General features: G+C 35.7%; 2 protein-coding genes across 4 annotated transcripts; one reads left to right on the top strand and one right to left on the bottom strand.

The window, feature by feature from the left end:
• Nucleotides 1-833: 833 nt before the first annotated feature.
• LOC142619701 (heat stress transcription factor A-1b) lies at nucleotides 834-13,229 on the bottom strand. 2 transcript variants are annotated; one of them, XM_075792930.1, is made up of 3 exons: nucleotides 12,933-13,229; nucleotides 6,442-7,761; nucleotides 834-1,078 (listed from the first exon to the last, which is right to left on the bottom strand). In XM_075792930.1, exons 1-2 carry the CDS (start codon nucleotides 13,167-13,169, stop codon nucleotides 6,481-6,483), a joined length of 1,518 nt encoding a protein of 505 aa, XP_075649045.1. In that variant the 5' UTR covers nucleotides 13,170-13,229; the 3' UTR covers nucleotides 834-1,078; nucleotides 6,442-6,480. The 2 variants fall into 2 exon arrangements, with proteins under 2 accessions (XP_075649045.1, XP_075649044.1); XM_075792929.1 differs by lacking the exon at nucleotides 834-1,078 and adding an exon at nucleotides 5,715-5,936.
• A 1,985-nt stretch (nucleotides 13,230-15,214) lies between these two features.
• Nucleotides 15,215-19,275, top strand: LOC142618954 (anaphase-promoting complex subunit 13). Of its 2 annotated transcripts, none has more exons than XM_075792020.1 (4): nucleotides 15,215-15,323; nucleotides 18,254-18,334; nucleotides 18,449-18,502; nucleotides 18,865-19,275. In XM_075792020.1, the coding sequence occupies exons 2-4, from the start codon at nucleotides 18,259-18,261 to the stop codon at nucleotides 18,951-18,953; spliced, it is 219 nt and encodes a 72-aa protein (XP_075648135.1). In that variant the 5' UTR covers nucleotides 15,215-15,323; nucleotides 18,254-18,258; the 3' UTR covers nucleotides 18,954-19,275. The 2 variants fall into 2 exon arrangements, with proteins under 2 accessions (XP_075648135.1, XP_075648136.1); XM_075792021.1 differs by lacking the exon at nucleotides 15,215-15,323 and adding an exon at nucleotides 15,331-15,394 and having other exon boundaries at nucleotides 18,153-18,334.
• The last annotated feature ends 444 nt before the right edge of the window (nucleotides 19,276-19,719 follow it).

Below are 19,719 nucleotides of genomic sequence, written 5' to 3'. Positions count from 1 at the left end.
TCCGGTGATGCGAAATGCCTTTTTAGGGTTCACAGCAACACCAAATCCACAAAAACTTTACACATCTTGCAATTTTTTTTGCGTCTTGTAATAGTGAACATGTAAATATTCATATTTATTTTAGCAACATGTAAAAGTTTTTTATTCTCTCCTGCTACTGTCGCCAGAAAGTACAAAAACTCATCTTTTTTTCCCTTTTCCTTTTGTTATTGGTGAGCATAAAATATAGTACTATTTTAATTATATAAATTTCAAAATAAAGAATATGGATGTAAGGTGTGATCTTTAAATGGATCAGTATAATAAGCATTTTGGGACAAAAATGGCCAAATATAATTGTTTACCAAAATATATATCAATCTACTGTTTTGAAAATATATAAGGATCTACCACCTTTCTAAAATTCAAGTTTGTAAAACTTGAGTTCCATAAACTCAAGTTCTTGAAAAAATTGCTTGAAAACTTTTTATGAAACTCGAGTTTTTTTTCCATGGAACTCGAGTACCGTGAAAAACTCGAGTTCCCCAAACTTGAGTGCTCAAAAAGTGATACATCCCTATATATTTTTAAAATAGTGGTAGATTAATATATATTTCGGTAATTTTGGCTAGCATTTTGGTGATGCAAAATGTTTTTTTTTAATAAATAAATTTAATTTCCGGATGTGAATGTATGTATACTTCCCCCTCACAGTCTGGAACCTCAGATCTTTGCGTCAAGACTCAGCCGTCAAGGATAAACTTGTATATCAAGTACTACACTCTAATCTTGACTTGTGTTCTAGCATTGCTTTCAATCAGTTTAGATGAAGTGGAATTTAAATCACATTCACATTGCTTATCACCATCCCTCTTTTTAAACTGGGCAGATCCATGAATACAATCTGTCATTCATTATTGACTAATTCTTTTAACATAATGTGATTTCAATGTCGAAAAACGAAATCAATCTACAAAATGCAAGCTTCTGCATATGCAAAATGCAAAAGTATTCTGCAAGCTGTTCATCGTTCAACGAAGTTCAACGGAGTCATGATTTTGCCCGAATTTTGCACGTTAGGACCAGTTCTGCCAACAAGCTTAAAAAAACAGAACATCTAGGTTACAACTTACAATGCATATAAACCTATACTGAGCATTCCAGTACTCAATGAAAATAATTTGCTTGGAATTTATATGAATAAAATACCAAGGCACCTAATGTATAATATTTAGCTTAACTCCCTAATATGAAAGTAATGAATGCAAACTCAGCACAGGGCTCATGAAGATACCAAAGGAGATACTCTTAATTTTATTACTCCAGCTGTATGAACAAACTTTCTCCTCTATTACCCCTCTTTTACTTTCTCTACAGAAGCAGAAGGAAGAAATAAAATGCTTAACACCTTCTTGAAAATCTACAGTTTTGCTCAAATTTACAACAGTTGGGATTTTAAGCCATTTTTACATAGTTACCACAGCTTGTAAACCCACACCACTACAATTTCTTTCTTTTATGTCCTCTGGTTACCATCTGTGCTCTCACAGTGAAGAAATACATAATATCTTGGCCAATATCAAAAGGACCAATGACCAGAAAAAATTCTAGGGATTACAGTACTCTGCTATATGCTTCAATCAACAAGCATTTATATACATTGAAAGCCAGTAAAATCTGTGCAGATTCTAACCATCCTTGTCAAAATTTCTTGACACAACAGTGAAAAACCAAGCCACAATGTGTCTGGAATCCTGGATTAAAAATGTTTGGGAACACGATACATTTTAACAGCTTGAATGAGCAGGAAAAAAGGCATCAGGTTAGAAATTTGATTAGGTCTTGGAAGGCAAATATTGTCTATCTTCAGGAAACTAAATTGGAGCTTATAACTAGGGGAATTATTCGTAGTCTGTGGGGTGTTCAGCATGTGGACTGGGTTTATTTAGGTTCTGTGGGTGCTTCTGGAGGGGTGCTTGTGATGTGGGACAGAAGAGTGGTGGAGATTTTGGAGGAAGCAGTGGGGCGCTTCTCGGTTTCTTGTAGGTTTAAAAATGTGGTTGATCAATTTGAATGAGCATTTACTATATTGTTGGGCCTAATTCTGACAGGGATAGAAGGTTATTATGGGATGAGCTATCTGGTTTGTGCAGTTGGTGGAATATTCCTTGGTGTGTGGGAGGAGACTTTAATGTTAGGAAGTTTCCCTCTAAATGATTGGGCTCTGTCTTTTTTACCCAGGCCATGCATCAATTCTCATAATTTATCTTTGAACATGGTTTGATTGATCTACTATTAGAAGGGGGGAATTTCACTTGGTCAAACTCTCATGAGATTGTTTCAAGACCGAGGTTAGATAGATTTCTCGTTGACCTACCATTAGAAGGGGGGAATTTCACTTGGTCAAACTCTCGTGAGGTTTCAAGATCGAGGTTGGATAGATTTCTTGTGACAGAAAATTGGGAGGCTAAGTTTCCTTTTGTTTGTCAAAACCGGTTGTCTAGGCTGGTATCAGGCCATTTTCCGATTCTTCTAGAGCGAGGTAATTTTCATAGAGGAAAGAGGCCTTTTCGGTTTGAGAATATGTGGCTAACGAATGACGGTTTTGTCGATAAGATTGGTTTTGTAGATAAGACTCGCTCCTGGTGGGAGTCTTATCATTTCCATGGAGCCCCAAGTTTTATTTTAGCAAGCAAGTTGAAGGCTCTGAAGGTTGATCTCAAGAAATGGAATGTGGAGGAGTTTGGTAATGTAGAAGAAAAGGGGAAGAAGTTGTGGAGTGATCTTGGGGTATTGGAGACTATTGAGGAAAGTAGTGTTCTTACGGTAGAGGAAAAATTGAATAAGAAAAGAATTAGCCGAGAATTGGAAAAAATGGCATTGTTGGAAGAAATTTGTTGGAGGCAAAAATCAGGAGTGGGTTGCATTAAAGAAGGCGATAGGAACACAAAAGTTTTTCATCATATGGCCAACTCTCACAGGAGGTTTAATTCTATTGATAAGCTTATGGTGGATGGGATGTTGTCTTCTGATTAGGTTTCCATTGAGGAGTGCATTACTTGTTTTTAAAGACAGATTTACTCTGAAAATGAAGTTCAACGCCCTCTTCTGGATGATGTGGAGTTGGGAAAGGAAGATGCTAGCTGGTTGGATAGACCTTTTGAGGAGGATGAGGTGTTTATGGTGGTTAGTAGATTCAATGGCAATAAGTCACCGGGTCTAGATGGTTTCTCCATGGCTTTTATTCAAACTTGCTGGAGTATTTTGAAATCAGATATTATGGCAGTTCTTCATATTATCCATGAGCAAGCTGTTTTTGAAAGGAGTCTTAGGACCTATTTGGTCGGTAAGTTCTAACCAACATTTTCATATTGTAAACAACTTTACACACATTTTCACCCACATGTTTATCAAAAACACCCAAACAACATTACTCAAACTAACCTACCAAACAGGCCCTTTAATGTCTCTTTCCTTGCTCTCATTCCTAAGAAACCTAATGCTGTGGAAGTGAAGGATTTTCGCCCTATTAGTTTGGTGGGGTGGGAGGGATGTATAAGATTATTTCTAAGGTTTTAGCTAATCATTTGCGTATGGTGCCGCATAGTCTTATTTCAGACTCACAGAATGCCTTTGTTAAAGGTAGACAGATTTTGGATTATGTTTTAATTGCTTTTGAATGTATAGACAGTAGGTTAAAGTTAAGGGTGTCGGGGGTTATTTGCAAGTTAGATTTTGAGAAAGCCTATAATCATGTGAATTGGAATTTTCTTATGTATCTCCTTAGGCGGTGTGGCTTCTTAGAAAAATTGAGAAGGTGGATTATGTGGTGTGTATCAACTGTCAAATTTTCTATTCTCATAAATGGTACCCCAGATGATATCTTTGGAAGCGCTAGGGGTTTTCATCAAGGGGACCCATTATCTCCGCTCCTTTTTGGTATTGTCATAGAGGCTTTGAGTCATATATTGGATGCAACTGCTATTTTGGGATAGTTTTTGGGCTTCTCAATAGGTAATTTAGCTAGTACATTGCTTACAGTGTCCTATCTCTTATTTGCAGATGATACACTAATTTTTTGTGATGATGACTCACACCATTTAGTTGCTTTGTGTGGGATTCTTGTTAGATTTGCGTGGGCTAAAAATTAATTTGTTGAAGTCAGAATTGGTACCAATTGGTATCGTGCCTAATATGGAGGAATTAGTGGAGATTTTGGGTTGTAGGCAGTCTTCGCTTCCCTTGAAATACTTGGGCCTTCTGTTGTGCTACACATAAAGATTGAGCAACGTCTAGCTAGATGGAAGAGGTTGTATTTATCTAAGGGGGGCAAAGTAACTCTTATTAAGAGTACTCAGTCTAGCTTACCTACTTATTTCCTTTCTCTCTTTCCTGTTCTAGCAAAGGTGGCTAATCATATGGAGAAATTACAAAGAGACTTTCTTTGAAGTGGTATTGATGCTCCTAAGATGCCTTTGGTGGAATGGGCTAAGGTTTGTATGCCGATGCAAAAGGAAGGTCTAGGGATTTGAAGGTTGAGACAATTTAATTATGCTTTGTTAGGTAAATGATTATGAAGATATGGAACAAAGAGAGATGCCATTTGGAGGAAGGTTATTGAGGCAAAATATGGGGACGGAAGAGGCGGTTGGTGCACCAAACCGGTGACAGGTACTTATGGTGTTAGTGTGTAGAAATCCATTAGAAGTGGTTGGATGGACTTCTCTAAATTCCTTCGATTTGATGTGGGTGATGGAACTAGAGTAAAGTTTTGGGAGGATGAATGGTGTAGGGATTGTGCTCTTAAGGTTGCATTTCCAGAACTATATAGTATTAATCGGACTAAGGAGTCCTTAGTGTCAAAGGTTATGCGGTTCTCTGATGGCAGCTGCATTAGGACTTTTAGCTTCATTGTCCTCTATAGGGTTGGGAGGAAGCATCGGTAGACTTTCTTTGGGATATGCTTTATTCCACGAATGTGCGGAGTGTTGGTGACGACAGACTTTGTTGGAAGCCAACATTGAATAGAGGTTTTGAGGTTCGGGGTTTCTATCACTCTTTATTTCTTTTTTCTGTCATTGATTTTCCTGGAAAATGGTGCGGAAATCAAAAGTTCCTCCTACAGTAGCATTCTTTTCTTGGACTGTTGCATTAAGTAAGATCTTAACTACGGATAATATTTGGAAGAGGCATATTACAGTGCTAGAGTGGTGCTTTATGTGTAAAAGGTGTGGGGAATCGGTGGATCACTTTCTCCTTCATTGTCCTATAGCTTATGAGTTATGGTCCATGGTTTTTTGTTTGTTTGGTATTCATTGGGTTATGCCATATCATGTTAGTGAGCTATTGGAGGTTTGTACCGCATTGTTTATTTTGGTGCTTATGGTGGGAGCAGAATGCTAGATGCTTTAAGGATTGTGAACGTACTATTCTTGACATTAAATCTTACTTTTTCCGTACTCTCCTTGATTGGAGTTTAGTTTTGCCATTTTATTCTTCTTTTTCTCTCTCCGATCTTATTGATCATTATAATCTGGGCTCTTCGTTGGTTTTTTTCCAATAAAATTTCTTACGTTACTTATCAAAAAAAAAAAAAAAAACACAGCTTCTAAACCTAAATTTTTTACTTGTATCCAAATGGCAAATTTTTTTTACATTTCATAGAAATGAACAAGACGGAACCATTTGTTCATGTTACAGGCAGTCAACTAGTACCTGTATTTTTTACAGGAAAATGGTTACACATATTTTATGCTTTTATGCTATAAACATCAACCGTAATATGTCCACAAAATGTCTTCAGGTAACCATGCACGCAGAATTATGAAATACATATGTAACAGTAAAATATTTATTAAAGTTGAATCCTAACTGGTAAAAAGTTTCTTATACGTAATATCATAATCGGTCATCTCTCTTGGAAGAAAGCTTGTCTGCCAACAGTGCAGGACATCAACCTGGGCACGAGTCACAGAAACATACAAAAATTGGAAACCGGATGGTAATATGGTTGTCTAATTAAATTACTAACAAAAAAATTTTGTGACTCAAGACTAAATGAGATTTCTTAAACAAGTCACATGTACAAGATGAAACAATGCACTTCAGAAGTATTTGAAGTACAATCATTATTCATTCTTAAAAATGTTTAGTACAGATTGAGGGAATATGGTATACTTGATGTGCTAATGACTTGTGTGTGTGTTATAGAGTAACTAGAGAAATGCCATAACATCATTTGACCAAAGCTCATTGCTTTTTCTATAAAATAAACCTTCTCACCAAGACAGGAAACCAAGCTGATGAAGGAAAGAAAAGGAACAAGCAAATGGCCAATCAAAGGCAGCAAAAATGGGATCAATGAGAAATAATGTATGCATTGTCTAATTTATGTATAGCTGGGAAAAGGAGTTGGTGACAATCAACATGGTTACTATGATTACTGGTGGATTAAAATTTTACCTCTAGATGGAAAGAAACATGGATATACAATTGGTAAGGTCATCCCATTCTGCTCTCCGATGCAAGAAGCCCCATTTGTTCAGTAAGATGATCCATATGTTGAATCCTGTCCCAACCATTTTTCTTTTCGATCTGTAACTCATGATCCATGGCAACACTACCATCTAGCGAACTTGAATTAATTTCATCTGTGTCCCCAGTAAGTGGGCTCGCTGCAAGGAATTGTTCCCAGAAAATATCATTAATGCCCGGAAGTTTAGGGATCTCATCAAGAAAGGCCTCCACATCACTTTCTGGAGAGAAAGCATCAGTTTCTATGGGTGTTGTCCCATCCAAAGCCGCAGATATTGGATCCAAATGACTTTCATTCCCAGTCACAGACCCCACAAGATTCATATCACCGATTTCTGCAGTGCTTTCTGGCAAGATTCCTCGCATTGCAGTGATATCGGGCAAAATAGTCTCTTCTTGAGAATTATGCACATTCAGTTTTGAGAATTGAGCAGTTTTAGCATGATCAGGCACTACATAAGAGGAAGATTGAATATCAGGAATGGAAGTAGACGGACAACTGACAGGGAATCCCGCCTTCGCTGGCACATATGACTGCCCAGACATAGGTGGAACTTCAGAAAGGGTCACTCCCGACACTCGACTTGAGGAGCATCCACTGTCAAATGTATGAGTAGGAGCATCATCAATCAGGAATGCATCAGAGTTGTTCGGCAACGGTTCCACCCTAGGTGTTGCATTTATCTTCAAGATCTGCTGCAGCAATGCTTTAGCTGCCTCATTTATGGAAGGCTGATACTTGACAAGCCGTCCATCAGGAGCATTAGTGTGATGCTCACCAACTGCACTTTCTTCTTCCTGCCCAGATAGTCTCCTTTTTTTGCTCACTGCGGCAGTGTTCCTATTGTTTTCATTCTGCTGCTGTACAATCTGGGCTAAGAAGCCAGGACTCTTCAAAGCCTTTGCAAGGAAAGCCATCATTTGTTGTTGTTGCTGCTCCATTACCTGTACACGTTGCCCCACATTATGCAACTGGTTATCAGTTGTTTGCTGTTGCTGCCTCAACCTAACAAGTTCCTGCATTAGAACATTCTTGTCCCTTTTAAGTCTTTCAACCTCTTCCTCAAGCCCAAATTTCCCCACCTCAACACATGCCCCAACCGAGGAGCTCTGCACTTTAGGTTGTTCTTGATGACCAGGTACATGAACTGGTTTCCGCCTACTAATACTCTTCAAAAGGTGTGTTTGACCTCTCAAAAACCTCTCATTTGCAAATTCATAGCGATCTGGGTCAACCTTCTTAAAACCCTGTGTAAGCAAATGAAAAAAAAAAATTATACAAATAAAAACAGAAGTTAAAAACCAAAATTGTTCAAACTATTCAACAAAAATGTTGACTAAGACAACAATACACCTCAAACATTGGAAAATCACATGAAACAAAGTCATTGTCCTCAATTACATTTGCCATCAAAATGTTTTCCCCCCGAGTATTTTTGCCCAAAACAAATGGAGCCTTAGATAATTGGCAGCCTATGACAACAAACACAGCACACTCAATGGGTAGATATGAAACCATTTAAGTATCCCATAATTTCTGAATTACTATTCTTAAATGGGGGTGAGAAATTGTATAAGTATGTTCAATGGTTTCTGATAAGGCATAAAAATTTTCAGATTTAGAGGGCGTTTGGTTTCAGCGTTTTGGCGTCTGCGTTTAGCCCAAGCGCATTTTGCAGTTTTTTTTCTTTTCTTTTTTTTTTTTAGCCGCACTTGTCGTTTCACCTTTTTTTTTTTTTTTTTTTCTGCAGCACGCGTTTCTGGGGGACAAACGGCTACTGTTCATGAACAGTAGCCGTATATTTCTGACTTTTCAGCCACTTTCTTCCGTAAACAGTGCATTCGTGCACTGTTCACGGACCCACAAATTTCATTTTCAGCCATTTTTTTAATTAAAAATGGGTCTCACAATACTATTCACACATTTAAAAATTATTTTACTACAGTGTTTTCAGTTTTCAGTTTCTGCAAAATAAGTTCTATCCAAACGGACCCTTAGGATGCTATTCAAAAGTGATTTCACAAAGAACTAGAGAGAGAGAAAGAGAGAGGGGGGGGGGAGAAAAAAGAAATAAAAGATTGACAAGACATAATTTGACATTGTTAGAGCCTGAGGTTCTGCAACACCAAAGTCATATCGCATATACTGTATTCTTACTTATGAAAATTGTATTATGTGATTCAAAAAAAAAAAAAAAATTGAACAATGTTCAATGTATGAAGAGAATAGGGCAGTAGCTCTTCTTTTAGGGTGAGTTTGGCATTAGCTTTTAAATTTTATGTATAGCTTTTTAGAACCTCACTTTTTCACCCTTTCTTTTTCACTTTTCTCCACTTTTTCTTACTTTTGACAAGGTACAAGTATACTTTAGCACACAAATTTCTAATATTGACAGAAGATGACAATGAAAGATTCAATAGCATGCATTTCCATGTCCGACCTACTTTCTACACTCCAGAGCACAAGCATAAGAATTAAAAGAAGCATTATTCAACATCTCATAAAACAAACAAATATGCCCTAAACAATGTAAATCACCAATCGAAGATTAACTTGAAATTATATATCAGATTAACTAAAAATATATAGACTAAACCTAGTTCTACTTAAAAATAAAGCTAAATATGCAGGCTATCTTTCCTTCTCAAAAGAAATGAGCTAATCTAGTGCACCTTTCATCCAATAAACTTTATTGATCAAACATACAGCTGTAGAAGCAGTAGCCTCAGTTCATATGATGCCAATCCTCTGGTAACTTTCTCATTAACTTTCACTAACCCTTCCCACTCCCCACCCCCTCCACTAAAAGACAGGAAAAAAAATTATTTGTAATTGTGGACCGACATAGAAAGACACCTTCCTCTCTCTCCATGTAATTGCAAACCCTCTCTTGATGGAAAGACACCTAGTCCGAACAACAAAGAGTACATCTAAAATTTTGAATCACAACATACACTGACGCACATAATTTGCATACTCTATGATATCTAAAAAATGGATGTCCTTGCAACTTCCCAAAGAACTAAATCATCCTTTATTGCGATGGATACCTCCAACTTACCAATTATGCAATGCACCATAGCAACAAAATGACAAACAACAACAACAACAACAACAACAACAACAACAAAAAAGAAGTCAAAAGTAAATATAACTATATTATTTAAGAATAGTAGATATATACACATTCAACACCTGATGTATTCACTGTGGAAAAATATAATATATATTTGGTGAAAATTTGAGTTCTCTTTGCTAACTTACAATGAAAGACTCAGTAATAGACAACACTTGAGTTTTTGCCAAGTTAACCCAAAATTGCCCAAGTCGAGTATACCCACACAGAGTATAAGCTGACCTGCAAGTTTGAGATCATAAATTAATTAACTAACATGCTGCACGCATTTGTTGAAAACATAGTGATATTGGGTAAGTGCAACAAATGGATGTAAAAATTCTAACCCAACGCTGTGGTTGAATGATTCAAAAGAAAAATATTCTAAAATAAGCAAAACAAAATAGAAAATTTTTTTTCTTTTGTAAAAAAATTAATTATGAACAAAATTATAGTTATAGATTAGTCAAGGGGATGTTGCCCATAAAATGAATGGAGCACAACATCATGTTTGGCCATGGCATGCCTATTAGAAGAAGATGACATTACAGAGATTACTTCAAGGAAAATGGCGCTGTATATGGTGAAAATAAAGAAAAAGAATTAGCAAATATTAGGAGGGAAGTGTAGGGTGCAAAAAGAGTAAAAAGAATTAAAAATCCACCATGAAAAGTTAGATATAAGACCAGTTATGGACAAGAAAGGCAAAGGTTGGAGACAGTGATGGTAGCAATAGTAATAGTGGTTGTAGGCAGGCTGCAAATATTTTGGTAAGTCACATGTACCCAATGGATCTTCAACTTGCAATCTCATACTCCATCCATTACTATCATGAGAAGAGGAAGTCATTTGAGTTTGGACTATCGTGTGGGCAGAAATTAATTAGAAGCTTTTTTTTTTTTTTTTGATAGGCAGATAGTGGGGGAGGAGGAGGTGAAGTTCAAACCACAAACATGGGACACCACAAAGGATGCCATTATAATTAGGCTATCACTTGAACCCCAATTAGAAGGAAATTTTATCATATTGACACATTTAAATATAGAATTAAATAAGAAATTGGAACCTTTAGTTCCATCCTATCCCACAAGGATTGGAAAATATTCCCTACCATTCAACGCAGAAATATATAAACACAGTTTATTACTCCAAAAAGCACTTCACACCCCGCCTTCCACCCCCAATTCCTTCATCAAAGTGCACCCCCAAGGTCTTACTATTTTTTTTTGGGTAAGTTTTGCCCGAAAGGGGTGGGGGGATGGGAATTCCATGTGGTCCAACTGTGCTAAGGTTTTACAGTTGCCACATGAGAAATAAGAACAATCAGAACAGGTACATACCTTTCTACTACAGTTCCTTAAATGTCTAATATTTAAATCCAATGGGACTTGTAACCTCATACATTTCCAAAGGCCTAATTGCTCTTGCAATCAATTTTCCTAAAATTCACTCCTCAAATAGAAACTCTACTCAATAGAAAACATATTAACCCATTAATATCATACTCAGCCATAAAGGCTTGTCAACTAAAAAAGGTCTTTCATTGTGACCTTCACCTCAAATCTAATTTATAGCATAAAGAGACTAACCTGTAAACTTCTTCCAATTCACCACTTATTATTTCACTTTCCATAAACTTAACCCTATGTTTAGATGGAGGGAGAGGAGAGGACTCCTCTCCTCCATCTCTTCCTGTCCCAAACTTATCCTATCTGTTTTAATCCAATTCTCATAGTCCCTGAGTTTAGTCCATTACCAGTCAAATTTTTCTACTATGAAATCCCACCACACGTTGCCAATTCCATGGCATACATAAATATTAAAATTTCCTCATTTCAAATCCTATCTTTTTGTGTATTTCAACTAATCCATCTTAGCATTCTCATTTAAGCTACACTCATTTTATGAATATGTTGTTTCTAAACATCCCAACGTTCAGTAACATAAACCATAGCTGGCCGTATAACAATCTTATAAAATCTTCCCTTTAACTTAATTACTATTCACACTCCTAATGCACTTCTCCACTTCATCCACCATACTCTTATTCTACAATCACACAACACATGGCACATTTGATAAAGAAACAGATAATTTCTGCCAAGCTACAGACATTGCTTCAATAACATTTCAAAAAGTACCCTTTTTATGTAATATGACAAACTCTCAAACTAATCCCTTAAATATTGGTGCCACACTGGTTTATGATTCACCAATTTTCGGGCGGGGGGTCGGGGGGGGGGGGGGTTGGAACGTTTGTGGAGTTCATATTTTCCATTGCCCAAATTCTGAACTGCCAAACTGATAGCTTAGTCCTTGACAATCCAACCATCTCAGATCTTTTAATGTAACCTTTTGTGAACAAAAGAAACAAACTTAAAACAGAACTTCAAAACTGAAATGTGTTGTTTGTTTCCAGACTTCCAGCTAAAGCAATTTATTTATGTTCAGAATCATATAAACCTAATCATCCATAAGTTAATGACCATGACTCCAAAACACAATGAAGAAAATCATTGTGTTTACATTGGTCATACTTGAAAATATTTTTAAACAAAAGGCAACCAATAAAAATAAAAGTATTTTTATTATATAAAAAAAAAATTAATACTGTGATATCTGATATCAAAGGCCAGAAGCCCACATCTTTGAATTTTGTGATTCTTCTATCATAATAAACTCATGATATACCATAATCGGTTGTATTACATCTGGGTCTTTGATAAATTCTTTATTCACCATTACAACACAATCAAGTCATTTACATCCCAACAAACCACAATTCACATACAAACATAGATCATTGTCAAAATACAACTACGCGTATTACACACCTATAAACCACAACTCACACACCCAAATTCTGCAATCCATGACATGACAGTGAAAACAAAGTGGCATTCACAGATTTTTGGGGTCAGCTATGATCCCCACCAAATTAGTTAGAGTCAACCACATGTACTCTTTTCCTCCATTCTATTCTATCTGAAATCATATTCTCTGTTACTCCCTCACAATTACAAAATTCAATCAAAATCCATGCAAAAGCACAAACATTTAAATAGTAGTGAGACCAAAAAAAAAAAAAAAAAAAAACACCCACAAACCAAAACATCCCAACAGCCACAGCATAAAAAAACACACACACATATTTAAGAGAGACCCCACATAAAAATAATAAATTGCCAGCATATAAACCAAAAACCCACCAAGAAACCACGATCGCAAAGCAAAACAAAGCCATAGAAACACAGATAGATAAGTTTAGAGATTTGGGAAAAAGAGAGAGAGAGAGAGCCACACATAAGTATTCAACTGGCGGATGAAGCTGGAGAAGTTTTTGTGCTTAAAGTGTTTGGGCAAAAGGTTAGCGGCGAACTCGTGAGCATTCCAAACTACAAAGCTGTTGTTGGCATTGCTCCACGACACCACCGAGTCGGTCTCAGGGTCATCCACCATCGCATAAAGCTTCTTCAGGAACGGTGGCAGAGTGTTGGAAGAGCTCGCCATCGATCCCTCATCATTTGCAGGACCTTCCATTGTTAGAGAGAGAGAGAGAGAGAGAGAGAGAGTAAAGGGGTTTTGTGGGGTTTGAGGGAATTGAGGAGGATAGAAATACTGGCACGTATGTATATTATTATTAAATTAAAAAGTGATCAACCGATATTTTTATTATTTTATTATTTTTATTTTTATTTTTTGAGATTATTATTATTATTATTAAATATTTATATTTATTTTTGTTTTGGGGAAAGCCGAGGGGTTTTTCGCGGTTGTGCCAGGGAGTAAGCAGAGCACTACTTGATTAATACAATTCTTTCTATTTGGAGTTTTGCTTTTGTTTTTTTGTTTTTAACTTTTTAAACAAGCAAAGTTCACTTACGACGGATTATCACTTTTACTATTTAATTACTAATTATTGTGTAATTAATTTTTTGTAGTGTTAGATTTATATTTCTTTTTTATTGTTTCAAGTTTTATTAGTTGATTCCCAAGTATAATTTGCCCTTTTTTTTTTATTTAAGCAATTTTACCCCACTCCAGGTATATTCATTTTTAATAAACAAAAAGATACAAAGATAAGGAAAGAGACGAGTACAAATAAGAAAAAGCTTACCAAATAACTTCCTATTTGAGAAATGAAATAAGAAATTGGCTTTCAAAAAGAAAAATTTGTTGTCATGGGTCATGAATGCTCCTTTCCTTGCTTTTGAATGCCATATTTTAGATATTTTTTCTTTTTTTCTTTGTCTTTTTATTATATTTTATTTGTTTCTTTTAATTTAAGTGAATTTTGAAAGTATAATCTCAATAAATTATGAAATTAATGGTGGGCCCTTTTTTCCCGCACAATACAATGGTTTATTTCAAAAAATACACGTATAGCGTCCAACTCACAAATAATAGCATGTAAGAAAAGTCATGACATGCAATTCCATACTCTTGTAAAAATTTCTATTTAAGCCGACAGAGCAAAGGAAAAAAAAAAAAATATATATATATATATATATCTGAATAATTCAAAGAAACTTTTCTTTATTTATTTTTTGGATCATCCAAGCATCACTTGTTAGTTCTTTATTTGTGGGGAAAAAAATATTAATTCTTTCTTTGACGGGAAAAAGTTAAAATGAAAAATGGTCAATGAGAAAGCTTTTGTGCAATTTTTTTTGAGTTTGCTTTTTTTTTTTTTTTTTTCTTTAAAGAAGGGTTTACGATGTGGACTAATCGACCTCAAGCACGTGACAATAAAGGCAATATACATGTACCATCAAGACTTACATAAAATTTAATTCAACACGTTTGTTATAAGGCAAAGGTTTTAATTAGATTGCATGTCACAACCTTAATAACTGGCCAGCATTCCCACTTTTCCACTACTCACCTAAGTCATTACGCTTTCAGTAAAATAATTTTTGGGTATTAAAAATTATGGTTTTTTTTGGTGGATACTATTTTTTATCTCTAACCCAAGTGTCTAGACTTATCTTACCCTTAAGTTGAGTATCATTTATTAAAGATTTAAATTACATATTTTTTTATTATATAATATGGGTTATAATTTTAAATTAAACCTTTAATTTAAAATTTGGTAATTGAACAAAAAGGTTTAAATAATTTTTAATTAATCTAATTAACTAAAAATAACAAAAATTTACATAAGTTAAAACAAAAGCCTATATAAATACCCAAAAAAAGTTTGATGTGAATTGTAAAACCTATACAATATACACTATATGAGAATTTTAAAATTGGAAAAGAAAAAAATTTAAAACAATGTTTGTTCCAACAAATTAAGCTATACATATAACTTAAATTAAGTTAGTATAGAATTCTTTCTAAAAAAAATATATATAAATATATATATATATATATATATATTATGTGTTCTGCATGTGAATCATGTGATAATGATTTCCATCAATCCATCCACAAAGTAGACTCGTGATGAAATGATTAATTATGTCATTATGTTTGATTTTGACCTAAACATCTTGGGTCTTTTTGAATTTTCATTTATTTTTATAAAAAATTCTTTAAAAACATTTGGAATTGGGCTCCGGTTCCGGGCTTGGATCACCAATGTTTTTATTTTACACCACGGCCCAGCCCCTTACTGTTTCACTTCTTCCCCTGAGTCTGACTCAGTTCTCAATTCTCTCTCATCTCTCTCTCTCTCTCACAGAGTCACAGGTACTGCCTCTCAACCTTGCTCAGCTAGTTTTTCTCATCAAACTTTTTACATTGCTTGTTCTTAATCATGGGTTTGCTTCTTTTTTTGTTTGTTCGTACAGTGTTTATTTGAAATAATATGTTTATATTTGCAAATTTGTATTGAGCAAATATAGCTTCTCATTATCATCAATATAAGTTATCTCCGGTGACCCATTAAAAATTGAGGAAAGTTTCCACCTTGAGCGTCACAAAAAACCTCACTGTAGTGAAGACAGACAGTGTGAACTTTTAGGAAGAAAAATTCTTAAATGTGGCAAGTTCCTCATTTGACACTAGTATCTCCTTAGTTTGTAAATTTGGGAACATTTTTCAATATTTCTTTTAGAATTGTATGTGTATCTTCCCAGATGCCAAATGGATATGTGTGTGTCTTTTTGGGATTTTTCTCATTGCAACCACTGTAGAGTGTAGATTGGTATTTGTTTTAGAAGTTCTAGTTTTGCTGTTTCAACATTTGCTCTCTGTTACTGCTATCATTCAAGCTTTACATCAAACACCTTGTATGCACTTCCTCACTTAATCTTGCTAGATATGTCTCCTTGCTTACCAAAAATTACCAACAATTAATACCTTTGTTGTATCCTTAGTAATGTCACAACACCAACCCTTTTGTCCTTTGAGTCTTTCAATGCCTTCTTTTTCTCTTCTTTGCTATACGGCACTCAACAAAATCATTCTCTCCACTGCTTAAAAACATCTCTCAGAATCTTTGGATTATGCCAATACACTCATTTTTTAAGCCTCATCCACTCATGGGTCTTATTTCTTCTTCTGGGTGTTGCCCTTCCACTTTCTATAATCGAGCTCTCTTATTGCTCTTACTGCGAGAAGTATCATATCAAAACTTTGATCTTGAAATTCTGGTTTTTGAGTCTCTTGTGGCAGCCTTTTCCCTGCTTTGCTCAGGGAGGTTGCAGAATGGGAAATTCCATGGGAGGATCTACGGATTGGTGTATTGTTTCATATGGTATTTCAAAGACCAAGAAAAGATGGTTGTACATAGTACCGGCCTTGTTGGTGGGATTAGTTTCATTGCGCTTTTGTCGTTGGTCATGGTGCTACTCTTGAGAACGTGTGATAAGGGCATTGCAACTAAAAGGGCTGCTCGTGTGGGGTTTGCTCCAAAAGGAGACATCTCTTGACTACTCAAGAATCTTGTTTATAATTACATGACAGGTCTTGGAGAAACATTTACCTATGAGCAGATGCTCCACTTCGCTGGAAATTTTAGTGAAGCAAATTTACCAAACATGGCCACTCTAGAGACCTTTTCCTGGGGTTTTTGGAAGGTGGGATTCTCATAGTCATATTAAAGTATATTTTCTTTCCTTCTTGTTAAGAAACTTGAAGGTGTTTCCAACAAAGGAGCTACTGCAATTGCACTATGGCAGTGACATCCTTTGACCGTTTGAGCCATGGTGCTTGCTTACTTTGGCAGTGACCTCCACCATATTTTGGAGCCATGGTGCTCACCATAAGTTGGAGCCATGATGCTTGCTAGCTTTAGAGACATGTTGCTCGCCGTAGTTGGTATCCATGGTGCTTGTTTACTTTGGAGCCATGGTGCCCTCTTTTTGGCAGAAAGTTTTGTGTTGTTTCCAGCTTTGTTTTCCGGTTTCCATCGGTTTGTTGGTGTTTGCCAGCTATGCTTCATTAGATCTATTGCTCGCCAGTCCATCTTTGGTGTTTTATGGTTTCTAGCTGCCGTTCTCTAGCTCATCCTAGCTGCAGTCATTGTTTTTTTCCGGCGTCTTTCCTTTTTGTCTGTGATAAGTGCTGCTTCTTGCCAGCTATCCCATCATCTCCTTCGCGTTGCACTTGATCATGGCATCTTTGAGCTCATATTGAGCCCTTCACTCCTGCTGGGCAGGATTCCTTCTTCATCACGAGTTCATCACTGGTTCATATGCAAGATGGGAGTCCAAATGTGTAAACACTATCTTGAGGGGGCCTATCAGAAATTTTACTTTAGATTAGCAAATGCATTTTGTAGATTGTATTTTTTTCTACACATTTTCCACATATGCTAAAAGTAGGTAGTTGGTTAGTCTTGTTTGGTTAGTTTTAGAGCACCTTCAATATTAATCAGAAGCTTGGGGATAATTTTCTAAGTTTTTCTAAAAAAACCAAATCTTAAGGGGATCTGGGAATATTTCAAATCTCCTTGTAATGTCATTGATTAAGCTAATTTTATCTTACGTATCAAAAAAAAAAAAATTAAGCTAATTTTATAAAGTCGGTTTTCAACACACATTTTTCTTTTTAAAGCAAGATATGAGCATTATACCTACTGCTATCCCATTGAACCCTTTTACCACCTGGGCAAAAGCTCACAAAGGCATTTTTCAGCTGGTCTCATTGAGCCTATATTTGTGAACATTGTACATATTTGCTTGCTGCTATACAGAATCTGTACACTTAGAAGTTAGAACTGATGATGCTGGTCTATTAGGTTTTGCTTTGAGACATTGTAAGCGATGGGATGTGATGTGTTGTTGCTATTTAAAACGTGCATGATCTGTGAAAAACAATTCTTGGTATTTGGACTTAAACCATGTCTTTATGTTACTATCAGTCTTACCTTCTTTTTTTGGTGGGTTTTGAGAGTCAAAAAGCTTCTCTCAATTAAGCATTGGGGGATTTTTAAGGGTTCTCAACATGCGTTGTTGAATAATGTAGCTAAGTTGGGAGCTTTATGTGTTTGATTTAATATAAAAAATCAGTTAAATATCATAAGCACGTGTCGTGATTTATGATATAATTGCTTTTCCTTGTATGAACTGCTAGGTGTTCTGTTTCAGTGACTTGCTTAAATCTGAATGGTTATAATTTGTTAAGCCACAAGAGACCGATTTTTAAGTTATACTTCGTTTTGGTTGACTCGACAGCAAACATGGCAGAAATAAGCCTGGGGATACTAATAGATATTGTGGATGAGGATTGGATGAGAGACACCTTGCCTAATGATGGTACTTTTTTCCTTCCCTCTCCTAATATGGATGTGCACATATCAAGTAAAAATATTTCTTCCCTATTTCTTTGTAGCCCAGTTGTTTGATTTTTCTTTTCAATTGATATTGCAGATCTTCCATTACCACCAGTTTTGGTTGTTAGAAATGATGACACTGAGGAATCAAGTATGTATTTTGATTAGATTACTCCCTCTAGTTAAGTGATACTAAATGGAGAAGTGGGTTTTTTGAATGACCATTTTATGTGTTTGATTTCTCTATACATCTAATTATGTTTCTAGTATCCATTGTTTTAAAAGTTAAGGTTCTGAGATATATCTATAAATTAAGTGGAATCTTGCTCTGTTTTGGGGCTGTGAGAACGGCAAAAGTGAAAACTTTGTGTTTTGATATAAATACTTCTGTCTGCTCTGATGTTGCTAATTTTTAGCATATTGCATTCATCAAATGAACTTTTTTTTTCCTAACTTATTTGATTTAGTAATTTTCTTTCTAATACCTTTGATTGGATCTGCTACATCGATCAGATCAGGAGACTCAACAGGTTGGTGGAGATACTTGGCATGATCTTGCATTAGGCACTCAATACAGCTCTCATGCCTCAGGAGGAGCATAAGCAATACTTTCTTTTGAAGTGGTTGGATCCTTTTCATTGAGAGATTTGATGTTCATGGCTCTCTTCCCTTGTGTGAGAACCCTTAGAATTTTTCATATAAAAGACTGTAGTTCTATTTTGATAATTATATGAGAAGACTTTGGTTATTAGTCCTTTTAGGAAGAGCTATGGTGAAGTGTCAATTTATACAATGTTCTCTTTTGCACTGGCACATCACCATGTATATATATGTACTTCTCTTCCCTGTCATGTGGAGTTCATCCTTAAGTTCCCTTCGTCTGCAGTAATATGAATTGCCCTGCTTGTTAAACAACTCAATTTGGTTCAATTTGCTTATTTACCTTAAAGAAATTTCATTATTTTAAAAACATGTCCTTTTGGTTTGGTTTTTGCCTCCATCTCTTCCTAAGAAGTTGCCTGATATTGTACATTCTGAAAAATCATGCCAGGATTCTTTTGGATTTAGTGTACGTTTGGGTGGGGCTTAAACGCCCAGCGTCTGCGTTTCAGCCCCAGGAATTTTTTTTTTTTTTTTAGTGGACGCGCTATGGTCACTGTTCATTGGCCATGAACAGTGATTTTAGGCAATGAACAGTAATTTTAGGTGTGAACAGTGTTTTTTACCCATTAAAAAATTATTTTGCTACAGTATTTTTCAATTTCAATTTTCAGCTGTATCCAAACGGACCGTTAGTGCATTCTAAGATAGCTGAGTATAATTTAGCAAGAAAGAAACCTGGGTGGGACAGAGCTGTAGCTGCTTTTC

Source organism: Castanea sativa, chromosome 12 (assembly GCF_040712315.1).
Source record: "Castanea sativa cultivar Marrone di Chiusa Pesio chromosome 12, ASM4071231v1".
NCBI classification, from domain to species: domain Eukaryota; kingdom Viridiplantae; phylum Streptophyta; class Magnoliopsida; order Fagales; family Fagaceae; genus Castanea; species Castanea sativa.
The sequence above is the reverse complement of the archived record's forward strand: the minus strand, read 5'-3'. Positions and strand labels throughout refer to the sequence as shown.